This window comes from Eublepharis macularius, chromosome 4 (genome assembly GCF_028583425.1).
Source record: "Eublepharis macularius isolate TG4126 chromosome 4, MPM_Emac_v1.0, whole genome shotgun sequence".
Classification (NCBI taxonomy): Eukaryota; Metazoa; Chordata; class Lepidosauria; order Squamata; family Eublepharidae; genus Eublepharis; species Eublepharis macularius.
In genome coordinates, this window is record NC_072793.1 from 105,619,523 (window position 1) to 105,646,928 (window position 27,406).

The following is a 27,406-nucleotide window of genomic DNA, read 5'->3' on the forward strand; positions in this document are numbered from 1 at the left end:
TACTGAGGTTTTTTCATTGTGTGTGTGTGTGTGTGTGATTAAACAGTTGCTCTCTCTCTCTCACCCACCCCCACCCCACACACGGTCCCCCTGTTGCCTGATGCAGAAAGATAGATGTATGTGTATACTTTTTCTCCAGAATCCGCTTGAGGCAGTTCATAACGAAAACAGTACTAACAATGGAAAGATTATATAGATTTACATTTGTTTCTGATACATAGAATTCTTTTGCTTGGAAGTACATAGTGCAAGTTGTGGGCTTCGCTAGTTTAAAGCATCCTTGTTTTATATGGCGTTTGCCAACTCCTTGTTTTCAAGTGAGTTGAATATAACATATATTGCCTGTTATAGTGCTGTGACCTTTTGAACATCTAATCTATTTTTTTTTAGACACCAGAAGAGATCTTTCACCACCTTCAGAATATAGTACACTTTGGGAAGCACATTATGAAGCAGTTTTTTGGGGAGAAGTATGTTCACTATGGGGTAACTATGTTTTTCTTGTTACTTTCTTGTTTCTTTGTGAAGTTGTGTAGTCAGATTGCTTTTGTACAAAGAATATGGGAAGTATTCACGCTTAACAACCTTCAGGCTACAGAACATAGAACAATGGCTATTCATAGAACACAGAAGCCCCTGTTGATATCTCCAGACATATTATGCTTACATCTTTAAAACAAAAAGTGGGTGGGTGACTGCAGGAGGAAGAAGACTTTCCTGTTCTCCTACTGAGGCTCTGTGTCATTCAGCTACAAATTAGAATATTACTTGGTCATTATAGGCTGTTTTTCAGTTGAGTGGAAAAGTATAGGAAATAGTTCATCTTAATAGTGCTTTTTATAAAAAATCTATAATCTTGTCTTCCTCAAGTCTTAAGATGCTCAGGTGAAAAGGATTTATGAAAAAGATATTGTGTGATCTCTGTTTTTCTCCCTGATGGAATGTAGGCTAGCTTGCCATTACAGTGAAAAAGAAGTAGGAAGAAGGCTTCAAAATGTATGACCAAGAAAAAAAAGTATGACCAGAAGGACTGGCTTGTTTGCTGCTCTGGACCAGAAAAATAGCTAACTTTGGAAAAGGACTTGGAGAGGGCTCAGTTATCTCTAAAATGGGGAAAATACCTTGCATTTCACTTCAACTTAGGTTAAAACTAGATGTTAGGTTTTTAACAAGTCGCATCAGTGTTTCCAACTTTCCCTGTAACCCAGTGTCATGTGTGGGGAATTCAATTGTAAAGCCCTGCAAGGACCATGGTGTGTGGGGAAGGGGGAAATAGCCCTGGCACAGAAGTGGTATTTGCCCCATTTGGGAGCTGCATGTGCTGTTTACAAACTTGACCTATGTTGTTAAAAAATGTAATGTCTCGTTTGGTCTTTACAGATACAGCTTTGCTATGGAAGGTTCAAGTGTGTAATTAGAAGATGAGAGATTAAATTTCTTTTTACACATTCATGTTAAAATGCTGTTCTGGTGAAAACACTTGAGATTTGCATGCAAGGAGAATAGATTAACTACTGCATGTTCCTACGTAAGCTTTGTCATCTGTTGCCTACATCCTTACCCAACCAAGATTCAGGATTCAACCAAGATTCAGGTTTTTGCATAAATGTTCACTGTGCTTAATACTCCACAGTAATTACATATTTTTGGAGACTGAAGTTTCCTCAGTACAGTGGAAAGGATTATCAGCCCTACCATTTCAAGATAGAGAGAGAACACCACTAGAGCCTCCTCTTATCATCCTGTTCTCTTTTCCTTCAGTTAGGATATTTAATACTGACGATTCATAATGTTGGTGCCAGTAGCTTCTGGCTGATAATCTTAACTGAAGAAAATGTCCGTATTCTAGAACTGTGGCCAAATAGATAAAAAAATAAAAGAGAATGAATTAGAAAAAATGTATAATTATGTTTAATGCATTGTGCCAGATGGCATAAACTTTTGATGCAGTGATACACAGTAGCTGGAATGTAGCAACACTTAAAAGGAGCTCTTTGTACAGTTCTGAATCCCCTTCATAGGCAAGAATTCAGTGAAAAATCAGCTGAAACCAAAGGTGTAATCTTTATTCTGAAACTTTGCTTTTTTAGCTATGCTTTTTTCTTTCATTTCTTTTAGTGTTCTAATGCTAATGTTCTAATGTGTTTATTTTAGCAAATGAGAGCGGCAAGAGGAGCAATTTTTTAACATCACATTTGACAGAATTGTGCCAACATCTCCCATGCCGTGTAGCAGCTAGGGTTCAGCTGAATGCTGCACAGCATCTAGGAACAGCCCTCCCCATGCCTCCCTGGCTAACTGTTGATAAGACGTTAGCTTAGGCAAATTCCATTCATCAGTAGATTCTTCATGGTGCTCACCAGATTTTCCTGCCCATTTAATCCCCCCCTTCCCCTCATTCTATTTATTTAAAACAGACACATTTTTTACTTACTTATTTTCAATCAAATAATCGTAACTCTGGTGCCAGCTTCTGCCAGCACGTGGTCTAACAAAACTTGGGGTGGTATTCTGATACTTTGTATTTAAAATGCTTTCATCATTCTCAATAAAATATTAAGTGGACTTATGATGTTAACTTAACAATAAAAAACATCTGAGCAAGAGTGTAAATAATTAAAAGCAGCACATTAAGTGGATAAAAGTATAGTACTTTGCAATAGCCTAGCCTGCATGTAATTGGGGCATAGATGACTGTGGCTAAAACTTGCCTCTCAAGAAAGGGCTGTTGCAGGTGCACCGACCCATTTGTTACACGCCATAAAAGAGACCAGCACCTCTGTTTGCAGGCCCAGAACAAATAGAACTTCAAAGCTGCAAATGTTCTGTGCAGAACAGGATGAGTCCTGAAATGCTGACTGGGGTTTTTTTGGCCAACAGCACCTCAGTGCTATCTATCTAGACTTTCAGTTTATTGGCCCTTGTTCAGCACATTGGTGCATCCAGGTCTTGCTTCAGGACATCCCTATCTCACCTGACATGTTTGAAAAGAAGAAACAGTTGGGTTTCATCCGGGACTAGATGATGACTCCAGATGATCTCTGTCAGCATTTTCAAGTAGAAGCTGGACAACTTGGGTGGGATGGATCAGTTGCCAACAGCTTGGTTTCTTGACTCCTTTTTTTGTTTAAATTTTCTCATACTTTTTATCCATTCAAAGGAACTTCATTGTGGCTCCAAAACAAAGGCCTTTAAAAATGTTACTGAAATTAATATTTCTGTATGTATGTAGCTGTTGATAAAAGTGTAATTGTGAAATGGTTAATTTTTTTAGGAGGTTGTACACCTGCCTTTGGACTTTGTAAGACAGCTTTGTTTAAAGATCCAGTCAGAGCGGCCAGGTAAGGAATTTCAATAATGATATGAGTACCTACATAAAATGTTGATCTCACTTGTGATTGTTCTGAACTGTTTAAAAAAACTTACATTTTTAAAACTGTATTTTAAAGTGCCTGGAAGCACTTCTTACTTGTGCCACAAATGAAAAAGGGGAAGGACAAACCTTGTAATTCTGGAGATGGCAATAGGGCTACTTCTCCCTACCCTTCTTCCCAGGAAGAGATAAACAGCTACATTTGCTGCCTCCAGAATGGGGAGTCCCTGTGCTTCAAGGACAGCAGCCTTCTCGTCCTGCCAGGAATGTAGCAGGGTGGGAGTGTTGCATGTAGCTGCTCAAATGGAGCTGTATCTTAAACACAGCTTCATCTGGATGGATGGACCCCATCCTGGTAGGATGATTTCCCCCAGTTACTTTAATAGGCATGTGATCTCTGGCCATTCTCTTGGTTATCTTTGAGCATTCTGGGGCACTGGTAAGTGTGTGAAAATGAGTTGCTGATAGGCTCTGACTATGTAATTGGTTGTAGTCTGTTCCAAGCTCATGGTTTATGTATTGATATAATTGCAAGGCTGAAAAACTGAGTTTGTTCTGTAAGATGATTCATTAATAAATGTGTGTATCTCCCCCCCTCATGTAATAGAGTAAAGGTGCTGTATGCAGCTCCCTCTGCTTTCAGAGATTATGAACTGTTTGTTACCTTTCTTTAAGTGACCACCTGAACAAGTCCCCTTGGATGTATAGGAATGGGGTATACCTCATTCCAAGATACAGGAGTGTAAAAGGTCAGGACTTAAGTAATCTGAAGAACAGGGTTTGATTCCCAACTCCTCTGCTTGAAGCCAGCTGGGTGACCTTGGGTCAGTCACAGCTCTCTGAGTTCTCTCAGCCTCACCCAACTTACAGAGTGATTGTTGTGAGGATATAACAACACACTTTGTAAACTGCTCTTAGCATGGCATTAAGTTGTCCTGAAGGATGGTATATAAATTGAATGTTGTTGTTGCTATGCTCTTGTGGTTATGGAACAGGTTTACAGTTCCAGTTTTTCTGCATGGAATACTCCACCCTAGCCTCATACTGATTAGCTCCATTTACCTTGTGCATCAGGGCACAAGGTAAATTAAATCCTCAGTTTTCTCAGGAAGTGTTCAAAGAGATTGTGTCTTGTTGGGAAGATGACAGTAACCGCATATAGCTGCAGTAAAACTGGAGAATTCCTTCAAAATTAATGTTAAAATCAAATGCTTATCACGTTTACTCTGCCCTTCCAGTGTGGTTTGCATGATTCTACCTTTGTATTTTTAATCCTCAAAACAACTCTGAATTAGGTTAAACTGAGTCTGTCCAAAAGCTTATTTTGTGAGCATCATGGCAAAATGGAGATTAGAGCATAGGACTCTTCAGTTTTAGACTGTCACTTAATTACACTGGCTTAATATGTTGCAATGTTAGAGGGCTTTGGTTGGAAAATAACTTTTTCTACTTATAAATTCACTAGAGAATTACTTTTTCTTATATTCCATACATCGTTTTGGGGAAAGGGCTACACAACAGATTATCTGCTTCCTGCAGTAGCTAATATAGAAGCTTTGTGCATCCTGGGCTAAAGTTGTCCGTTCTGCCATTGGGTCATCTCCTTTTTTTCAAGGCACTCAAGAGCAGAGCTTGTAATCTCACAGTAACTTCTGTAAAGTAGATTAGGCTGAGAGAGTGAATTGCCTGAGGCCAAGTGAACTATGTGGGGGATTTGAGCAGGAGTTCCCAGTTTTCATGCCCTGTAGCATGCCACTGTACCACACTGATTCTGAGTAGGTTACAGGTGAAGCTAAGTGCCCCAGGCCTTATTTTGTAATTAACATAATACTCTCTGTAGAAGAGTTTGCTTTTGGCATGCCTTGTTACAAGGTAGGGAGCACTAAACTGTTTACATAGTTATCAACTTGAACAGCAGGGAGATCTTTCTGCGGTTCTTTAGGGATTTGCTTGTATTTGTAGAAAAATTTGTTAAATAGGTATCATTCTCACTTTTAGTGAGACAAACATCAGAGCCACAAAGCAAAAATGAATTCTGACTGTGTTGAGCTGCACGCTGAAGAGGATACTTTAGGAAAATGGTTCATAACATAACAGTGAGTGTTAGGCAGAATTTATCAATATATCTAATTCTGAACCTGGCCCCCTCTGTGGATCCAAGTAAGTGATATTGTGTGTGGGGGAAGAGTGATGGGGGATGGGAGAAAGACAGTTGAGAGAAGGGAGGTGGAGATAGAGAGAGACTGAGCAAAGGGGTTGAGAGGAAGAAAGGTGATGGGGGAGGGGGAATGGGATGGCTGCTCCCCTAAAGTTCCTTGTAGGTCCCTGCTTGTCATATCTAATTCTCAATATGGCCAAATCTATGGATAGGTGAATCTGGAGATTGGAGCCATGAACAGACAAGATAGATCTTTCTACAAACTTGAGTAAAGCCTGAAATCTATGAAAAATAAATAATAAACTACATGGGGGGTTAACTCCTCCCCCAATAATAGAAGCAACACCTGTACGAAACGAATGCCCTCTGTGACCATTGCTAGGCAACCACAACAGTATTGCCTTGGTTTTTGTCAGTAAAAGGCAAGGGAGGGGGAAAAATCTTTCTCAGGACTATTTTGACCTTTGTGGGGAGGACTTACTGGGGCCTTGACGCCATCAGCCACTGGGTGACTTGCTGCTATCTGACTGATCCAGGCCTATCATCTTGCTACAGATCAACACAGCCACACCACAAAAGCCAGTGTATTGTAGTGGTTAGAGTTTCAGACTAGGATCTTAGAGACCTACGTTTGAATCATTTCTCTGCCATGGAAACTTCTTGGATGGCACTGGGGTATTCCAACACAGAATTGTTTTGAAGATATAAGGTGCTTTTGGTCCCCTTGTGCAGAAAAGTGGGGTTCCCTTTTCCTGCTTTCTTCTCTCTTTCCCACTCACCAGTCAACTGACTTTTAGATTACTCTTTCCCTCCCATGGCAGCATGGTGTTGTGGTTAGAGGTGTAAAATTTCTAGAAATTTGAGACCATGCAAAACAATTTTGTTTCCTGGAAAACTGAGAGTTTGAGAGAATTTTACCAAATTTAAACTTACTTGGCTGCTTTAAGAATGTAACTGTTAATACACAGAAATATACAATTGTACTGTTCAGTAAAAATATAAATGCCTTGATTTTGATTTAATAAAACTTAAATTTTAAACAGTTTAACGTAATTTTAAATTAAACCATACATTTTGTCAGATGGGTAGCCGTGCTGGTCTGTAGTAGTAAAACAAACTTTGAGTCCAGAAGTGCCTTAAAGACCAACATTTTGCAGGGGGTGAGCTTTTGTAAGCCAAACCCACTTTGTTAGAAACAGACAGAAATGAAGATCCACCAGTCCCTTTATCCAGGTCATAAGGTGTGAGAAGGGTGTTAAAAAGAAGGTCTGGTTGGAGTCAGAATGCAGAAGTACCTGACTCCAACTGGGCTGTCTTTGTAACACTGATCCCCTGCCTTCTGACCTAGTTAAGACTGGTGAATCTTCATTCCTGCTTGTATCTGACAAAGTAAGTTTGGCTCACAAAACGGTCAGCCCCTCGAAAATGTTTTTGGTATTTGAAGTGCTGCTGAATACACCTGTCCGGGGTCAGAAGCCCAGCCCCCAGACTTGCTGGCAGGCAGCGGCAGGGGGCAGCCAGGAGACAGCAGTTCAACTGTTCTGACTGGCAAACAGAGCCAGAACCTGCCTACTCCAGGGGGAAGGGGCGAAAGGCCAAAGCCTCAGAAGGCTGGGGGGAGCAGGGAGAGGCCAGCTAGTCCCACCCTCCAGGGGGAAGAGAGGGGGCTAAGCAGGCTAGAGGAAAAGGGCCAAGGCAGGAGGAATAGGGCCCCAGCAACAGCCCAAACAGAGCCCTTACCAGCCAAGGAGGAGAAGCAGCCACTACAGCCCAGAGCCACGCCCTGGCGAGAGGACAGTAGCCTGGTTCACGAGTTGCTAGGAGCCAAGCCCCTCCAGGTGGAGCTGCCACAGGCATTCTGGGGGAGGAGATGGGTAGCCCTGCCCAGCATCAATGAGTAGGCAGCCCAGAAGCTGGCCAGGGCAATTCCTCGCGAGCAAGGCCAAGGAGGATCAGCAGCACAGCAGCCGGCTGGGGCAGTTCCTCGTGAGCAAGGCCAGGCAAGCTCAGCAGTTCAAAGGCCTACTGGGGCAGCTTCTCGTGAGCAAGGCCAAGGAGACCTCAGCTGGGGATGGCTCGCAGTCAACCCCACCCTGCCAGCAAGGCAAGGAAGCCAAGAAGGGATTAGTGGTAGGAGGGGGAAACACCTGAGGGAAGGCACAGCTGGGCCAAGTCAGGAGAGGGAACAAGCCGAGAAGGAGGGTGGGGCGGGGAAAGGAAACCCTATATAAGGTGGCTAGGAAGAGCTCTGAGATGGTGGGTGTGAGCAAGGAGAGATGGTGTGGAGTGAGACCAGAGCAGTGCGAGAGTGGAGGCTTGGAGGAGAGTTCTGGGAGAAGGAGATGATGGGGGACGCAGAGGGTAAGCAGACCAGGTTGATCAGGCCAGCGAGTGGATTGAGAGGGAGTCGGGGTGATGTATACCGCCCCTCCTTCCACAGAGCAGGGTCCTGCAGCATCCCTGGCACCCCTCTGACGTCAGGGCCGGCCCAGCTGGGGCCCCGCCCAGTGGCGGCAGCGACAAGCCCTGACAACACCTTCTCAGTAGTAGTAGTAATAATAACAACAACATTTGATTTATATACCATCCTTCAGGACAACTTAACTCCCACTCAGAGCGGTTTACAAAGTATGTTATTATCCCCACAACAAACACCCTGTGAGGTGGGTGGGGCTGAGAGAGCTCCTAGAAGCTGTGACCGACCCAAGATCACTCAGCTGGCTTGAAGTGGAGGAGTGGGGAATCAAACTCTGTTCTCCAGATTAGAGTCCCGTGCTCTTAACCACTATACCAAACTGGCTCTCTAGTGTAGTGTATTACCATAATGCATGCAGTATGTCATATTAAAAGTGGACAGAATTTGTCATACTTTAAAAAATAAATTGAAATATGTTGTCTGTAAACATGAATTATTACTAACAAACACTTAGAAGAGCACCACCTTCCTTCAGATCATTACCTGTTCTGCATAGTTCTTTAAAAAATAAGCTGCAGTCTCTGTTATATACAGGGGACAACAGTGCCATGAAGATTCCTGCCTGTCTTTTTTTCTTCCTTTGCTCATTATATCTTCTCAGATGTACAGAGGAGACTCTTTTTCCTTGAAAAATTACTCAACCCTTGTGTTGGCCTTCTGACTTGCATGTTTAGGCATGATAATTAACATGTGCCTATAAAGCTACAGAAAGGCAAGGTGATATTTTTTCCTTATATCCACAGAGTCTCGCTGTGATAAAGACATGGATGCTCTTAGTGGCTATGCTATGTGCCTTCCTAACCTCACCAGGCTACATTTTGTTGAACATCGACCAATACTATGTGTAGAGATAAAAGTGAGTATCCCACAAGAAGAAAAGTAAAATTAGAGCCAGCAATGCCTGTAGAACCATTTTCCTGTGCCCTTCCACAGCAATGATAGCATGTCCATACAGTTGGCTCATTTAGTCTGCCATTGTGGGAATAAAGGAGGCAAGATGCAGAGATTAGGGCTACAAAGAGTGATGCTAACTTAGTTGCTCTGATTAATCTAAAAATCACCACCTGTGTGTTGGATTTATTAAGCAGCTTTTCAAATTTGTGACTAATAACTGAGTGAGATGCCTTTTCGACACACTGTATAGGTATTTTGTGGCTTTGCTAATGACAAAGCAAGAATAGAAATAGGGGTGGGGGTGTCAGTCAGTCATAGGAACGTTATTCTGTACTTCCTTTTCAATGGCTGAAAATATGCATGTCTTAATATATATATATAATTTTTTTTTGCAGCCCAAATGTGGGTTCCTGCCATTCTCCAGCCATGTTTCACAAGAGATAAAATACAAAGTGTGTCGTTACTGCATGCATCAGCATCTAAAGGTAATGCACTGTCCCCTGGATGGTCTGCCCACTTTGTCCTGTGTGTGCGCGTGCTTTTAGTGGGAATCTTATTATGATAGAACATTCTGTAAACACCATCTGTAAACAGTTAAGTACTTAGGAACAATTGGAAAACTGTGCCTGTAGCATTTTGAAAGATGTTTCAAGGAATACATGAACAAATGGTTGAGATTCTGTACTTCAGCTCATACCTGTTGTGTTTTTTCAGGTAGCAAAAGGAAAGTGGAAGCGACCTAGTAAATATTGTCCACTAGATCTCTTCTCAGGGTACGAAAACCTGATATTTATATTTTTATTTGTTTGTGTTCTGCTCTATTAACTGTTGGAGATCTGTGTAGTGATAGGTGATAGGTGCTGTTTGAATCCGAAGAACAGCTTGAGGGTTTTCACTTCTGGTAATACTTAGAGCCAAGCTACAAGTGATGCCTGACACAGGTTGGACACTTGTCAGCTTCCCTCAAGTTTTGATGGGAAATGTAGGCACATCCTGGTCTTGCAGCTGTAATGGAGAGCCAAGCTGTAAAACCAGGACGCCTACATTTCCCGTCAAAACTTGACGGAAGCTGACAAGTGTCCAACCTGTGTCAGGCGTCACTTGTAGCTTGGCTCTTAGAGTTGTACAAAGACTTGGAAAGGGGTGGGTGGCAAAGGGAAGGACAGCTGAGGCAAAATAAGATCATCCCTAGCAATGCTATGATGAAAAGTGTGTCTTGAGAGGAGACTCTCAGAAGAGGCAGGACATTTCTGGAGGATTAAAAATGGGGAAGCTGTTTCACAGTAGGAGCAATGGGAACAAGAATGTTTATCAATTCAAAATATCCTTTCCCTTTTAGAAATAAACAGCGAATGCACTTTGCCTTGAGAAGCCTGTTACAAGAAGCTCAGAATAACTTAAAAATATTTAAGGTAAGGCTTTGCTTTTGCTCCTCACCCTGTCTATTGCTCCTTACCCACCCCATCTTCTGCTTGTATATTCCATCACATCAGTTCTCAGGCCGTAGGTGACATATTGTCAGTCTACCAGGCTTAAAAATACAGCAAACAATCCAGTACTTTCCTTTTTATTTAACAAATCTTGGATAGATCATGATGCTTCCAGAGATATGCATCTTTATCTTATTCCCCAAAGATGTTTCACTGTATTGATGTCTTATATGGAAGTAGAAAGGGGCGGGGGAATTTGAAAATATAAACCCAGGAAAAATAGGGTTGTGGAAGTGCAATTTTTGATCTGTTTTGGGTAGAAATGGCAAGAAATTAGTGGTGAATGTAACTGGGCAGATAGACCGTCTCCTAATATATATGTAGTTCCTTTTTTGAATGCTGTCACAAGACCCATTCCATACTTAGTGCTGTATCACTCATCGTAACTTAGCATTTGGATAAGTCAACAGGATCTGGGAAATGACTTTTTTCTTTCCAAAGACATTTAAATTCAGGTGTGGTGTAGAAATTGCTCAACAAAACCACTCTTAAGACCTGATTTCATTGTAAACAAAGGTGTGCCTCTGATGTACTACCTCTGATTCTGTCCCGATCACTAGAAATCCTGCTTCTGAGGTTTCACCAGACACTCTGCACACTTCCAAGGTGTTTACCAGTCACAAAACCCGCCCACCTTCCCCTACAAGTGCCTTTAACTTGCTGCTGTGTACCGCTATATTTTGGAAGGAATTGGGCAGCAAGCTGTGACTCTTTCCATCAGGGTGTGTGTAGTTTGAAGCTTCATTTCTAAGGAGAGGAGGTTTTTGCACCTAGACTACAGCTCTAGATTTTTTTAAAATATTTGCTCTGTGCAGGTACAGACCCATCGGTGTGAGGAGACGATGAAGGAGTAAAATAATGTTTTCAACAGACTACCATAACTTGTTGCTGTTCATTTTATTGATTTTTCAAGTTGAAACTCTGCATTCAAGCAACTGAACCACAGGCATGCAGAGTCTGTATTCCCTAATAATACTAAAACAAAGCATTCAAAGTATGTCAGATTTACAGTATCTTTTCCCCTTTCCTTTACAGAATGGTGAGCTAATTTATGGCTGTAAAGATAACGAGGACTCGCTCTCTGACTTGAATGAACTTGCTCGCCACTTGAAGCCTTTCTTTTTTCCTTCAAATGGCCTAGTCAGTGGGCCACATTGTACAAGGGCAATTCTGAAAGAATTAATCCATGTAATTACAACAGTTTTGTTGAGTAGCACAGATGTTTGCAAAGCAGGTGATATGAAGACTGTTCCTACCTCACAAGGAAGGAGTTATTGTGAAGCCAGTGCTTTCTCTAAAGAGTTTGTAAGAAACGGTAAGAACTTTCTGACTTTGTGCTGCCCATATAGAACTCAGCTTAACAGATATCCATTGCTGTTTTAGCAAAGTGGGGCTTCTTTATCCCAGGTTCCTTCCCCCTTAACAGTATGTGCTTCTTCCTAATCTGGAATGATGAACTTTTTTTTTTGGATCTGTTGTGCTCTCAGTCTTTATTCTTAATAGCGAAGCATGCATTTTTGCTTATGCAAAAATGAACTATGCATGCCTCTTTGCGTTCCTAAATTTACATAGCCTATGTATCTAAGCTCATTTTAAAAGGGGACTGTATATCAGAATGCAGTGAAGAGGGCACTCCTTGTTAGTAATGAGGGTTGGAACTTTCCTGATTCCATTTGTCACGTTGATGTTGTTACCCAAATAGGCGGTCTCCTAATTAGTTTTAAGGAGACAAGCAAGAGGGGATAACTAGGAATCTCCACCAATGTTTCCAGGATTATTCCCTTAGAGAACTCTCAAATAAGTCAGGCAGATGTCCAATCAGAATGGTTTTTTTATTAAAGAAGAAATAAAAGGACAAACATAAATCACACACAGCATGCATACAAGGCTAACTAAGAAAATCAGGGAGGAGAAAGCAATTTAGAGAGGGCAATAATTATCAGTATAGAAGATAGGAGTGCATGAAGAGAGCAGCTAAATGACCAGCATTTCACAACAGAGAGACCCAAGTGGATTTGGGGGTGTATGGCAGAGTGAGTGAGTGCATGTACGTGTGTGTGTGTGTGTGTGTGTGGCCAGAGAGGGCAAAATGCTCTCTGGGGCAAGCTGACACCTTCGTCCCCAAAACAATAACTTGATGGCTGTCTCTAGAAGTGGACGATAACTGGGGAGAAATTTGGTGGGTCCTATCTGAAGTAGACTATAGGTGAAAAAGTGATGACTCTTTAAGCATTGGATGGGAAAAGCTACCAAGTTTTCTGAATAGTTTGATAATGGTAAGTGGGTGCGGGAAAGTGTGATCAGGCGTTGACAAGATAAGTCAGGAGTTATCCAGCAACTGTTCTCCTATAGTTCTAGTTACATCCATGACATTGAGGTTTTTTTTTAAGTTTGTATCTCTTTACTCAGTGTCTTTCTGGACAATCTTATGGGAGAAGGGAAAAAACGTGTTTTCAAACCTACTTAAAACTTTTTGTAACACAGGTCTATGAATAGTATTACAATTTTGAGATCTTGATAGTTTAAGTATCTGTTTGGATTTTCCTTAAGTGTAAAAGCATGGGCAGTAGTAAAAGATATAATTACTCTTGGTAACATGCTTTCATAATATAGCTGAACTTTGAAAGTCTTTGTTTTCCTTTTAGTGGTTGAGATAGAGGATTGTGGGACTGGATGCAACTTTTTCTGTCTAAAATCCAAAAATCCTTGATCTAAGTTTTACTTTGCCATTTTATTGTTGAAATTAATGGTGTTTTTAAAGAATTTTGAACACATTTGTTTCAGGTAAAAATAAAATGGAGACCTCTGGTTTACCGAAGGGATGCCTACTCTACAAAACACTTCAGACACAGATGTTGGACTTGCTGGACATTGAGGGCATTTATCCTTTGTACAACAGAGTAGAGCAATACTTGGAAGAGTTTCCCAAAGAGAGGTAATAAATTAGAGTTGTTATTCAGGGCAATTCTTGCGCCCTGGAACACAGTTGCCAAAGACTCATCCAGTGTTAAAGGTTTCTTGAATGTTGGCTTTCCAGTTAAAACCTTTGGCCTTCTAGTTAGTTATTAAGTATTTGAAACATTTTTAGCACAGCACTTAGACAGTTTCATTGTGACTTTACCAGTCTGTTCTAGAATCATACAAGAAGTTAGCTAAGGAAAGATTGCAGTAATCTAAAGCCAAGAGATGACCAATGTGTTGAAAATATAGCTCATAGTAGAATAGAAAAGAAAGGGATGGGCTTCAACCTTGTTAAGAAAAGTGTTGCCTGTATTGATTAAATATTAACTTTTCATTAAGATGACTAGAAGGACCATTTATAAGAACTGCTAAGTTTTGTATGTTGAGAAACTTACCTGTAATAATTTTCATTCAGGGAGGGTCAGGTTTTTCTGTTCTCTGCTATTGTACATAATGTTGATTAAGTAGAGCTGCTTACTCAGCAAGGGAAGAAGAAAACAGAAAAACTGGCAAAGATTTTAATAAAACATAGCTTAATGTCAGTTTAAAGGGGAGGAAATCCATTATCGTTTGATAGCCAGAGTTATATAAATAAAACTTGAGGGTTAATTTGTTCACAGGCTATTTCACACTATTACAACTATTAATACATTTTGTCTCAAATACTGTACTATGATTGGGGATGGCATAGTGTGATGAGGTACCAGTTTGATTATTTACTTTTGATCTGTTTTAAATCACAAATGTCTAATACTTGAAAAGCCTATGTATAGCTGTGGCTTTAAAGAGGACTAGTATGCATTATCTTTGCTTGACAGCTCAGATTGTTCTTGCTCATTGTATTTTTACCTTGCAATTATCATGTACCCAAATACAAAATGTTGCATTGTAATCTCCCCCCTGTACAATTGCAGGAGTTGAGTCCAGTGGCACCTTAAGAGACTCACAAGAGGTGCCACTGGACTCAAATGTGCTGTTCTACTGCAGACCAACATGGCACCCACTGACTACTCCCTGTACAGTGTTATTGCTGCCTGTGATTTTGATAGAGACCACTAGGGGGCACAACAGCCTTGCTTGTAAAAACTGTTCCATTACACTTAAATGCGAAACAGTATTGGAAAGAAAGTTGAGATAGTTATTTAAAGAGTTTTGACAAATTTCATAGACTTTGATGTATTCTCTAATCCTTGTTTGTTTTTGCTCAGGAGCACATTACAGCTAGATGGGCCTTATAATGAATCATTCTATGAAAAGCTGCTAGACCTCTCAACAGAAGATGATGGAACAGTACAATCTGCATTGAGAAAGGTATTTTAAGAAAAAGGGCTGAAGTTGAATTCTCACATTTTTATAATCCATTTGTTCTTTTGGGTACACAGCAGTGATAATGCACTCAAAAGTTCAGAATAGCTAAAGTCTTCCTGAAGATCCTTGGAGTTTGATTCTGATGATCTACATCTAGTATTGATACTTAAAGTGGCAGTGATAAAATATTGTTGAAGCATTATGTACAGTTCTTAATTAGGCTATATTCTAATTTCTACATATATACTAGAAAAGCTATATACTTTTCTAGATCAGTAAACGTACATTTTAAAAACTGTTCCTTAAGATTTGTTGTGTTTAGATCAGCCTGTACACAATGCGTTGACCTGTCTTTTATAACCAGTATCAATTGTCTAGCATTTAGTTTTTGTCTTGGAGCCATTATGGTGTAGTGGAGTGTTGGACTGGGACCTGGGAGACCAGACTTGAATCCCCTTTGTGCTGCGAAGTTTACTGTGTGACCTTAAGCTAGTCTCTCTCAACCATACAGAGAAAACAAAATCGGGGAGAATCATGTATACTTCTCAGAACTTCAGATTAACTGTTGCCACATTACTACAGATCTTGGTACCTATATACTTGTCAAAAGTGCAGTCAAAAATTAAACTGTCTTTTGCTTCTCTAAGTAATCAAGTTGTTAATATCTGCCTCCTTTTCTTTCTCCACTTGAAGTGAAAGTTCAGTAAACTTCAGTTCTTGAACTGAAGATTCAAGAATGAGGCTTACAAAGAATCTCACCTTTACATGAGTGCTATGGTTGCCACCACATCTGTGGAATAAATGGATCTTCCAAGGGCCAGGTGTCACATAACCACACAAAGGAAATTCAGCCCCATGGGAGGATGTTTCCAGGAGCAGTGTGGGCTCAACCATGGAGGCAGTTTCAACTATATTTCTTGTGGAATGTAGGGGGCCTTAGTCTCATCTGCAGAGAAATGTTTATCAGATTTTTTTTCTCCTACTGGTTTTGGGATCCAACACGTAAGACAGTGGAACAGAGATAGAGTTCAAATATTATCTATTGTACTGTCATTTGACCACTATATGTGGCCAAATATTTCACCGTGTCCTTTGATAGCAGACATATTTGACTGCCTTATGCTCAATTACAGGATTGTGACATTTCTGTGTATCATGGTATATACAGTCTGTAGTGGCTGGCAGTGTGCTGGCAGGCAAATGAGCTGTACTGATCTTGAAAACGGTAGTTGACCATGTCCACTGCATAATGAAACCATGTACAGCCCAATTTACACTGAAGCTAGCTAGCACATGGACACAAAGACTTCAGTGTGGTTCTTCTGTATTTCCCTGTTAGCTACATTGTTTCAACAATCCTTTCTTACAGGTTCAACAGTACAGAGTTGCAATGACAGCAAAAGACTGTTCAATTATGATTTCTCTTTTACCTTGTCTGCAGGATGAATGGTAAGGGAAATCTGGATCTGCTATGTAGAGCTTTACTCGGGTAGCTTTCCTTTATTATCTCTTGCCTGTTTCCTACAGGCAGGAGCTAGGTTGCTTGTCACTTCTTCAGTATACAGAATTTTAAGTAGCACTGCTTAGATTCATGCCTGTTTGTCAATTGCAGCTTTGAATAAAAGCAAATGTGCTGCATGCACAGCCTTAGCTGAAAGTTTGATGTAAAGTGGAGGGCTCTTTGTGATGGTAGCCATGGTGGCAGTCTGGCTACATTAGCCACCACCATCTTGCTTTACTTGAGGGAGACCTACATTTATCTTGCCTCGTGCTCTGTTGGCATGGTTACTCACTGATAAGCAAGCATATTTTCTACACAATCGACCAGCTAGCAGAGTTACAAATCTTGCCAGTGAGTATTTAGTTTTCAAAGCTTAAATCCTTGTGTATGGTTAAATTGAGCTTCACTGAATTCATTATCTTAGTCTCAAGAAATGTGAAATGGAATTCTCACAGCAGTCTCCACCAACTTTGCTCCTCTCAGACTAAGAACACTTCTTCATGTTTATTGTAAAATGGGCACTGCTCCCAGGCCAGCAAAGGAACATGTGCTTCAGATCATGTGTGCCTCTGGTTAGCAAGGAAATAGATGTTGCACCTCCTTAAGGGGCAAACATCACTTGTGTTGTGGTTAATCAGTGTCAGAATCACCTACATGGACAGAAAGATTAACATCTTCATTTACTAGTGTAGAGGAGTAGAAACCACATTAGAAAGTAAATATGTATAAGTAATCCTAGAAGCTGCTATCTCTGACCACGAATTGCCTGTACAACAAACACATGTTGATATAACTCCTGTCCAGGACTCTCTATTTGTTCAGGTTGAAGACATGCTTGTCTTGGTTAAAAGGAGTGATGGTAACCTCATCTCAGTTTTTCTGTTTTTTACGATATGAAATACAATTTGGGAGGAAATTTAACTAGTAACTTTGAGAGAAACAGATGGCCAACCTCTCAGTGCAATTCATTCACACAGCAGTACTGGTGGTATAATAATTTAGGGAGGTTTGGCATGAATTGAGTGGAAACTTATAGGGAAAGGAGAGACATGAGCAAAAAAATTCTTCTTGTACCACATCTTGGATTGAAAAAGCTGTATTTTCCTAAGACCACAATAACTTGACAAATGCAGCATCAGCTGAAGTCTGTCTGGCTCATGATTAGGTAATGGGTAGATTTTTATCATGTATAGCAGATGAACACTAATGTTGGATTGTTTTTGGAGGGAGGGGGGTAAATGCTTATTTGCTTTACTACATCTGATCTTCTTATTTACAGTTCTGAGCAGAGGCCGGTGGTTCCAGCGTCTAAATCAAGATTCACCTTTTCACTCTCAGTCTTGGACTTAGACCTTAAGCCATATGAAAGCATTCACCATCAATACAAACTGGATGGGAAGATAGTAAATTATTATTTGAAAAACACACAGGCCAAAGATGACTCTGTGAAGTCCAGTATCTTGAAGGAAAATGAAAACTGCACACTAGTTCTCCACAAAATGTAACTACCTAAATTTTTGAGCACAGAGAGGAAGGATTAAGTTGCATTGCTTTTCTTTTGGTTTCATTTGTGCTTTAAAACTTGTATGCCTTTCAGAAACACAGAATACCACTAAGTCCACCTTTTCAATATATAACCTGGAGGAATGCATTTATCATAAAACAGACATGTGCCGTACCCTATATCTGCTGATTTGCTGGATACTGGGGGAAGCAGAGAAGGTTTAACCAAATGACTACTTTGAAGCATAGAGAAGAATGCTTTCTACTTACTACTACAGTGCAGGGAGCCAGACTTTCTGAGAGGTATCCTGCTGCATCTCTGAACAGTTGTGTGTGAGCAGACATGTGCTGCCTACATCGCAGCTTGCTTATTAGTAGAAATATTTTTCATAGGCTTGTGAGATAATTGTACACTTCAGTTAGCAACCAAAGTAAAGTAGTGGTGGTCGGCCTGGAAAGTGATTTGAAAAAAATGCAACTGCACTTACAAAAGAAGAAACAACTTATTTATGGGTATGGAGGAAAGTGGCTTTGATCTAATTACTTAGATAAATAATTTAAATAACTTAGCTCTTATACAATAGGTGTTGATATTAAAACTTCAGCAAATAATCGAATCACTAAGCCACCCTAGAATATTTGCAGTGATCTTTTAATTCATAAAAAGATACACCTCTCACTGACATTTACACCATCCAGTACAGCAAGTCTTTACTGTACTGGAAGCCAGTGACTTTGTAATGTTAAATGCTGGCTCTGAATCTTCCTGAGTGATAGGCTTGTTATGCTTCTATTCATACTTTCTCTAACAAGATTCCTGTTGGCATTAAAAACTTCCCATTTATTCTTCCAAGTCTTGGAGTGAGAACCTCAGCAGTAGTCAAGGTGTTCTAGCAAAACATAGAGTAAGCTCTGCTTATTGTTAAATAGGCATTAAGGGACATTTCTCTAGAAGTACCTGTACAAAACTATAACTGCCCTTTGCCATATCTTATATACCACAATAGGAAAAGATGCCTCATGCTTGACAGAGTGTAGTCTTCATTTTCTGAGCTGCTTTCTGCACTAGGTGGAGAGTTTCCTTCTGCTTTACTTTGACAGGAGGCTGGACTTGTGGTGCTTGGAGGAATGTTACTGTTCCTCAGAAATGTCATTGTTGTGGAATAGGAAAAAAAATTCATAGATTGCAAGTTGGTGAAAACCTTACTGTGAGTGGGTGAGAGACTCCTCCATGGAGCAACTTCAGATTTAGAGCTGCTTCAGTCAGCTCAAGAACAATCCTGAGTAAGCATCTGTGTTTCAGACTAGGGTCTTTAGTGGTATATGTTAATGACCTTTTTCTTGTCATCATTGATCTGACTTTCCTTCTTGTCTGTCTGTCTACATGTGTATTTCCTGGATGACCCAAAAGCTGCTATAGTAATGTGAAATGTAGTGGCAATTCAGAATTTAGGTCATTTTAACCCTTCCCATAATGGTGTACTTAATTTTAATATTCAGTGGCTCCCCCATAAGTCCTCAAATCTGTCTTACTCAATCTGTTCAGTTTAATTATAAAAATTTTTTCCTAGAGAGATTGTAGACCTGAAGTCACTGGCTATCAAGTAGCCTAAATGCTGTTTAGAGCACATCCCTGAAATAAGACTGAAGGATCTTGCAAACCCATGTCTGTTAGTTGGCTAATTATAGCTGTGGTATTCAAGCAATATATGTTTAGGCATGGGTGTCTCTTAATCTGTAAAGCTGCTGTGAGAATACTGTCAGTCCCATCTTTTCCTAAGTCAGGCAAAACATGGAAATTAAATAGCTGGATGCTGTGCATAATGGCAGGACTGTGCACTAGATACACATATTTCAGATGGAAAATACAGATGGTCAGAAGTAGGGCAAACTTTACATGTATCATCTTGGGATAGGGAGGTGAGTTAATGTGCTATTTTTTAGGTGCTGTCAATTTTTGACTTGATGACTGGGTGCCAGCCGTTGAAAACATAAAGTTTGCTTTATGCAATTATTGCAGCACTTTAAAAGAGCAGTGGGAAATTTGACACTGCTACATCGGAGCTAATTTTGTGAAAATAAGCTGATCCCAGCAGATCTGAGCCTGGAAATAAGGAGGGGGTCACACATATGGGACAAGTCTTCTATGGGGTCAGTGCTTTGGGTAGCTGTCTTTTACTGGCAGTTCTCCCTGAGACAAAACACACTGCATCCTGTACATTAATTTTTGTGTTTATTGATCCATTGTAAATGACAATTGTTGCAACAAAGAAGTATGTTAAACACATCAGTTTTTGCCTTCAATCACAGACAGTGGGAGAAGGTATAGTTGTGCTACTGTATTGGATCACTTTTTTGTACCTTAACCTTGATTTCATGAGAAACTTGTAATTTTCAGTATCACTGTCTTTCTAAAAATCACTGTTACATACACAGCTGTGAACTGAAACTGCCACTTTTTATAGACTTGAATTTATCAGGTAGATTTTAAGAGGTTCCAGGAAATGCTATGGATAGGATGAAAACCACTTTGGTACATTGATTCAAAGTTAAATTTTTGACTGAAACTCCACTCTACTTGTATCTATTTTATTTGGCATTTGTATTTAAAAGGCTGTATTTATTTGTCACGACAATTTATATATAAATGTGCCATAATTGTACAGATAGCATGTTTTATGGGTATGGTTTCTAAATGGAAAATAACTTAATGTTTATATTCAATAAAACTATAGATGCACAACTTGTCATTATCTTAGTATTCATTTACCCCTGCAAAGTGACTTGATCACTGCTTCAATGGAAGCTTCTATCCCAAGCACATGCAGCAGGCTTCTGAACCAGTGTGGCATAGCGGATGCAAACTTCTTATTTTCCAGAACTGTGGGGGGAGGAGAGAAAAAGTATGGTGTTAAATAGATGAACTTCAAATTCTAATGACTGTTAAATAGTCTAGCGATGCAGTCCTCAATACCTGTCTATAATGAATTTCAGTGATATTCAGACTGTCTGGGCTTTAAGGAATAACATGTTCAACAACTATTCTCATTTAATAAACTAACAATTTAAACATACGATTTCTGGGGGATATGAAGTTGCATGCTTGCATGCACTTGTGTTTTTTTAAAAAAATGTAGTGGGAGAAGGGGGCTGGTGAAGAAATGGAATTAAGAGTCTAATAGAGGTGGCTTCTATGCAGCTCTGAATATCAAAACCCCTGTTATGACCTAAAGAGATTGTGGGTGTTGCATATGGGAGGTCAAACCATGCACTTCCCTTTCTCCTTGGCTATACCTCCTGCGGTGCCTGCCACCACCCAAATGATTTGTCAGGCTTTCCTTTCACCACAGTTTGGCCCTGGTGAGCTGCTGAGCTCAAGCAGAGTGCCTACATGAACAAGCGTCATGGCATGTAGGGAAGAATCTCTGACAGTCTGTTAACCAAAGGAAGATTTTCATTGCACTAAATTAGATATATAATGCAGAGCACATGTTAGTGAACTGAGTATAGACCAATGTATAGATGAAATCAGAATTGTCAAAACAGACCTTGCTGGCTGTTGAAGTCTATCCAGAAGGCTCTCGGCCTGCTAGGCCTCAAATGACACGACACAGGGAGACAGTGCTGCATCCTAGTACTAGGAGCCAACAGATCGGGAGATATTTGACTAGCATTTTTACTCCGAAAACTCATGTCACAGGGTCCAGCTGATGCTTTGGAATCAGACCAATTTCGTGTTGGGGGGGAGCTCTCTGTGAGCAATGAGAATGCTTTGTTTTCTTTGTAATTGAACATGTATTTTCCCTAAATGAGTTTGAAAAGGAGGAAGGTGAGCAACCCGGAAAAGAAACTTAAATGTTGATGATTTACTATATTTAATATACCTATGTTTAAGTAGTTTTAGGAACAGACTATGAAGAGGATCAGTAATTAATCATAAATGATAGGAGTTGGGCAGAGGAAAAGTCTACCAACCAGGCCAGGAGGTCTATCAAAGGAAAAACTTCACAATTACATAGAAACACTTAAAATCCAAGCCGCAGAGTATAGGGAGATGCTTTAAAAATAATAAAACCTTATTTTGTAATGCTCTATGGTTGAGGTGATACGATTTTGGTGAACTGCGACAGAATTAGTAGAGATTTCTCCTGATGTCTGAGATTTCAGAAAAAGATCCAGATGGATAATGCTAAATAGTCACAAGTTGTGTGGGACAGTAATAGTTTCAGAATGGGATCTGATTGTGTAAGAGAACATTCTCTCCCTTCTGTGCCTACAAGATTTCTATACTTTATAGCCATCTTTCTGTGATTATGGCCTCTGTCAGTGTCTGTTTCACTATGCAGTGAATTTAGTTAACCATAAGGTTATTAAGGATAGTGTTCATATTTTGGATGCCTAACATGGCTTGTGCTTAGATCAAGGCTCAGCAATAGTTTTGAATCAGCTATCTCTATGACCTGGTATGAGACTAGGACTTTTTGACTTGACTTGGCACATGAAGTGAGACTTTGGAGGGGCACAAGGGATGTGTATGCTTTCCAAGAAAAAGGGAATATCCATGTAAAGAATTTATGCCAAGTGCCAATGTGTTTTTCGGAGAACCCCCAAACAGCAAATTGGTGAAAATCCAAAGATGATGTTACAGTTCTGTGGCTCAGATGCAGCGAGGCTTGGATTTTTGTGATTGGTCCATTAATCCTAAAACCATAGAGGTGGACCCACAGTTTAGGGTATAAGAATATGGGAAGTAAGGTGGTGCCTATGGGAAGTAAGGTGGTGTAGGTACACACTTCACTTCCATGAGTGGTTTGTGTGCACCCTACTTCTGTTGCAGGCACCTTCTTCAACCCATCTTGAGGAAGCCAGGAACTTGTAGACAGGGGGATCTTCCATGCTCGCTCACTCTCGCTCCCCCTGCCCCCCGTGATTGGTAAGATCATGGCATCATAATTGTGCAGTGCATAGGATTATAGCTATACATATTGCAGAGGATTGGTAGTAGTTAAGCTTTATGTACTCTTAACATTTCTTTCTGGAATGGAGAAACTGTTGGATTATGGAAGTTTTTCCATGTGACTGGTGGGAAGAAACTCTTCTTAAGCGTATGTATCAATAAAGTATCATAAACTGCACATACTGTTTCATGATCAATTCTTTTCTCTCTGGAAGTATTATTTTCCAACTTAGACCATAAAAAGATTCCCTTTGGTAAGCTGTTTCACCAGTTAGCACACAGGCCAATACACGGAAAATAAAAGGAAGGGAATATCATGATGCAAAGGCTAGGCAGCTAATAAAAGAAACAAAAGGGAAACATTCTAGCTAAATCAAGAGTTGCTCATGTTACATTAGCATCCCAATCTGGCTCTGGGATGGGTGTGCATCTCCCCAGAGCATTAGGAAATAGAAGCAAGATGTCTCTGTCCCCTTTGCTCCTGGTCCAGGATGAACACACCCACACAATGGTCATACAGATCAGAATAATCCTGAGTTGGGGAAGCATCCCTTGTACCAACCTGTTCCCCATGCATGTTGTGCACGCCTTCTCAGGGTTTGATCCTAGGAATTCAATTAAAGGTCAATTTTGTATCTCACTCCCAGAACACTTCCAAACTAAGTTTCATCTTGAAATAAGAGGCACTTGGTATAGGATATACAATCACCAACGGAAGTGTACTTTCCTGTTTAAAGGAACCATAAGCATATTATGAAGGTACATCCATAAAATGGCTGTGCATACCTGGCAGTGGTATCTTATTCAGGAGATCCAGAACTGGTACAACTTTTCCATCTTTGTCTACATATATCTTCCAAACAATCATTAGCTCAAATCTAAAATGCAAACAGTATTAAAGGTTAGAGAGCTAAAGCAGCTTCCTTAATGAGGCAAGCAGGAAAGAATTGACTGCTAGTGATTCAACACTAGAAGTTTTCTTCCTCTCTTTCTAGAAGACAGCACAGTCTGTTGTATGAAGGGTTTATCTGGGTATCATTCTCTAATACCGCCCCCCCCCCTTACTGTTTTAAGATTCAGGGCAGCACTGGAGTTATCTGAAGGAAAGTGCCTAGAAAAAAAATCGCACAGGGACAGTTTAGCACACAGACCTTGTAAGGCTTGTGTCTGCAGACCGATTAAAATAGGGGCTTTCATTGCAAACTGTCTATAGTTTCAATCATATGATCATAAATATGGCATCATTTTTTTACTGCAACAATAAGTAGATTGATAACTTATCAGATTCTTAATGCTCATTAGAGAACTATAGCTTTTGACATGTCATCATGAAATGTAATTCGTGGCAATAGAGATCTCTTGTTTTTCTTTCTGTCTGGGAAGGGACAAGCTTGCTCAGTTGATTGACACAGAAGTAAGATCAGCTTTACCTTCACCCTTACTCCTGCCATGATTCAAGAAAGGTGTGGACTTCTGAACTGTGGCGTCTGACTACTTTAAATAATGAGGCCGCTGAACGCTTGTCTTTCTGTTTAAGTAACTTAAGATCAGTTTTGTCCTCTTAATTGAAAGGGGGGACCCTACTATAGAGCTGTTGGGAGCACTGAAGAAGGGCGAGAGCTGTGCTAAGATCTTCTCATCTTCTTAGTTTGAAAGAATTATGTCATGCTATCTAAACCTTACAGAATGTCTGTTTTCTGACTTTAGGAAAGAATGCTGAGGCTATGTTGCTGCTAGGCTCTTGGATCTATGACAGGAACTGCTGCTTGACTCTAGAAAAATTGTACTTGCTAGACGAGAATAAATGTTTTTGATTTTTATACCACCCTTCCTCCAAGGGCCAGGATGGCGTGCATGATTTTTTTCCCTTCTCCATTTTACCTTTACAACAATCCTGTGAGAAAGATTGTCGTGCCCAGGGCTGGCCACGATAGGCAGGTGGTTCACTGGTGCTGCAGAGGTTTCTGGCTGCTCCTGCTGAGTTTCCTCCAGAGCAGCAGCTGTCATGGCTGGCTCTGGCTCCAGGGTAGATCCTGCTGGCTCTTCCATGGCTGGCTCTGGCTCTAGAGTAGCCCCCGCAGGCTCGTCCTCTGAGGAGGACTCTGGGGCAAGAGGTAAGGTGGCCAGTCAAGGCTGGGGCGGACTCATGACACCATCCCCCCTCCCAAGGCCACCTCCCCTCGAGGGCCCTGGTTTAGTGGGGTAGGCCCAGTGGAACTGGCGGATGAGACGGGGTGTGTGGAGGTTCTCAGCTGGTTCCCACAATCTATCCTCTGGTCCATAGCCCTTCCATTCCACCAGGTACTACAGATGACCTCGGTACCAGTGGGAATCCATGGGTCGCTCCATACTCCTCCTGTCCGTCCACTAAGACAAGGGGGTGGTGGTGGTACAGGTTCACGAAGGGGATGTGGAGGTGCTACAGGGGTAAGGAGAGAGCAATGGAACACGGGATGGATCCGGAGTGTTGGCGGGAGCTCCAAACGGTATGCCACGGGATTGATCTGGGCTGTAATTCGATAGGACCTGATGAACCGGTGGTCCAATTTATGGGAGGGTCGCTGTGACGAATGTTCCAAGTGGAAAGCCACACTGAATCCCCCACCTTTAAGGGGTCTCCTTCCTGCCATCGCTGGCCTGCAGTTGCTTTGTAGGCCTGTTTGGCCTGGTCCAATTGTTCCCGCACAATCAGATGTAGGGCCTGCAGCTCTTGGACAAAGGCATCTGCCGACGGTTCTGGTGAGCTTGGTGTTGTCCGGGGAAAATAACGCGGGTGGCGTCCGTAAGTGGCCAGGAACAGGGTTTGACATGTAAAGGCATGCACTGAATTATTATACGTGAACTCTGCCATGGCAAGGTTTATCCAGTTATCCTGCTGATAGTTTATGTAACAGCGCAGATACTGCTCCAAAGTGGCGTTGGTTCACTCTGTCTGTCCATCTGACTGTGGGTGATGGGCTGAGGACAGATGAACCTGGGTTCTGAGCAGTGTCTGAAGGGCCTTTCAGAAGTGAGAAGTAAATTGCACCCCCCGATCTGAAATCAGGTGCTGTGGAATTCCATGGAGCCGGAACACATTTTGGACGTACAGGTATGCCAGATCTTTGGCTGTGAGCAGCGTTGGGCAAGGCACAAAGTGGGCTGGCTTGGTGAACAGGTCGACAAACACCGTGATGCATGTATGCCCTTTAGAGGGTGGCAGGTCCGTGATAAAATCTATGGACACGGTTTCCCAGGGCCCCTCGGGTGTGGGCAGCAGTTGTAACAGTCCTGTTGGCTTCCCTGGAAGGTCCTTGGCCCGTCAGCACGTATCACAGGACTGCACATAGCGAAACACCTCCATCTGCATACGGGGCCAACAGAAGTCCCTGGATAACAGATGCAAGGTTTTGTACCTCCCAAACGACCAGCAGCCAGGGCATCATGGGTAAGCCGGACTGCCTCCCCTCTTAACGCACCTGGGGGAACATAGGCTCAGCCTTCATATGTAAGGAGGCCTTGTTGCAGGAGGTAGCCCGGGAGGTCCGGCTGAGCAGGGTCCTGTAGTACCCGGGTGATGCGTTGTGCACAAGGGTCATTACTTTGAGCTTGCCTGATCTGATCCTGCAGGGCGTCCAGGATATTGGTGGCTGCAAAGAGCTCAGGAGCCAGAATGGTCATGGCTGGAGGCGTCTCTCCTTCCTGCCAGCTGAACTTGGGTTTCCAGGACAGGGCATCCGCCAACTTGTTCTGTGAGCTAGGGATATATTGGATTGTAAACTGGAAGCAGGAGAACAACGCCCATCGGATCTGGTGTTGTGTTAAATTCAGGGTGGTTTGTAGATGTTCTAAGTTACGGTGGTATGTATATACCACCACAGGGTGCCAAGCTTCCTCCAAATGGTGTCGCCAGGTCTCAAAGGCAGCTTTGATGGCCAATAGCTCCCTTTCCCAGATAGTGTAATTTCGCTCAGCTGGGGTGAGCTGTCAGGAGTAGAAGGCGCATGGGTGTAACACCTGGTGGGGAGAGCGTCTTTACGCTAAGACCGCCCCCAAAGCAGTGTCAGAGGCGTCAGCCTGCACGATGAATGGGAGGTTTTGATCTGGGTATACAAGGATTGGGCCGGTCGTAAAGCCTGCTGGGCATCTGGAGTCCATTGGAACAGCAAGTGGGGCCGTGTCAGTTGGGTCAAGGGGACGGCCAGTGCAGCGAAATCAGGGATGAACTGTTGATAATACTTCGCAAACCCTAGAAAGTGCTGGACCTCCTTACGGTTTCGGGGGGCCTGCCAGGACAGCACTGCCTTGACCTTGGCGGGATCCATCTGTAATCCTTGGCCAGACACCCGGTGCCCCAGGAACTCAACCTCTTCCTGGTCAAACACATTTTTTGAGCTTGGCATACAATCCATGCTAAGTCTTTCCAGTACAGAGTGCACATGCTCCACATGCCTGGCGGGGTTGTGGGAGTAAATCAAGATGTCATCCAAGTACACGATGACATAATGGTCGAGGAGGTCCCGGAACACATAGTTAATAAAATGCTGAAAGACCACTGGTGCGTTACATAGGCCAAACAGCATTACCAGGTACTTGAAATGGCCGTAACGAGTCCCAAAGGCAGTCTTCCACACTTATTTCCATCACAGCAGTGCCGCGTGGGCCATCTCGCATCCCGGTTGGAGAGGATAGCGGCCGAAAGGTATGTAACCCTTTATGATATGGGAGCCCCAGAGCTGTGGGATTTTTACAAGTGTTCATAGCGGCCTTAAGAGCGCAGTATGAAGACCCTCTAGAAGGTGAACG

General features: G+C 41.8%; 2 protein-coding genes across 2 annotated transcripts in view; one reads left to right on the plus strand and one right to left on the minus strand.

The window, feature by feature from the left end:
- The window catches only part of IPPK (inositol-pentakisphosphate 2-kinase), a 34,016-nt gene extending 13,707 nt beyond the window's left edge, over positions 1-20,309 (plus strand). Inside the window, exons 3-13 of the mRNA XM_054976142.1 lie at positions 391-486; positions 3,275-3,341; positions 8,751-8,863; positions 9,297-9,386; positions 9,616-9,674; positions 10,241-10,313; positions 11,427-11,706; positions 13,176-13,326; positions 14,561-14,663; positions 16,030-16,109; positions 17,441-20,309. Coding sequence (XP_054832117.1) covers positions 391-486; positions 3,275-3,341; positions 8,751-8,863; positions 9,297-9,386; positions 9,616-9,674; positions 10,241-10,313; positions 11,427-11,706; positions 13,176-13,326; positions 14,561-14,663; positions 16,030-16,109; positions 17,441-17,666 — 1,338 coding nt within the window. The 3' untranslated portion in view covers positions 17,667-20,309. The remainder of the gene's footprint in view (positions 1-390; positions 487-3,274; positions 3,342-8,750; positions 8,864-9,296; positions 9,387-9,615; positions 9,675-10,240; positions 10,314-11,426; positions 11,707-13,175; positions 13,327-14,560; positions 14,664-16,029; positions 16,110-17,440) is intronic.
- Positions 20,310-20,414: 105 nt separating this feature from the next.
- Positions 20,415-27,406, minus strand: part of CENPP (centromere protein P) — a 270,026-nt gene continuing 263,034 nt past the window's right edge. Inside the window, exons 8-9 of the mRNA XM_054976147.1 lie at positions 23,408-23,499; positions 20,415-20,545 (exon numbers count right to left, since the gene is read on the minus strand). Of these exons, the coding sequence (XP_054832122.1) occupies positions 20,427-20,545; positions 23,408-23,499 (211 nt within the window). The 3' untranslated portion in view covers positions 20,415-20,426. The remainder of the gene's footprint in view (positions 20,546-23,407; positions 23,500-27,406) is intronic.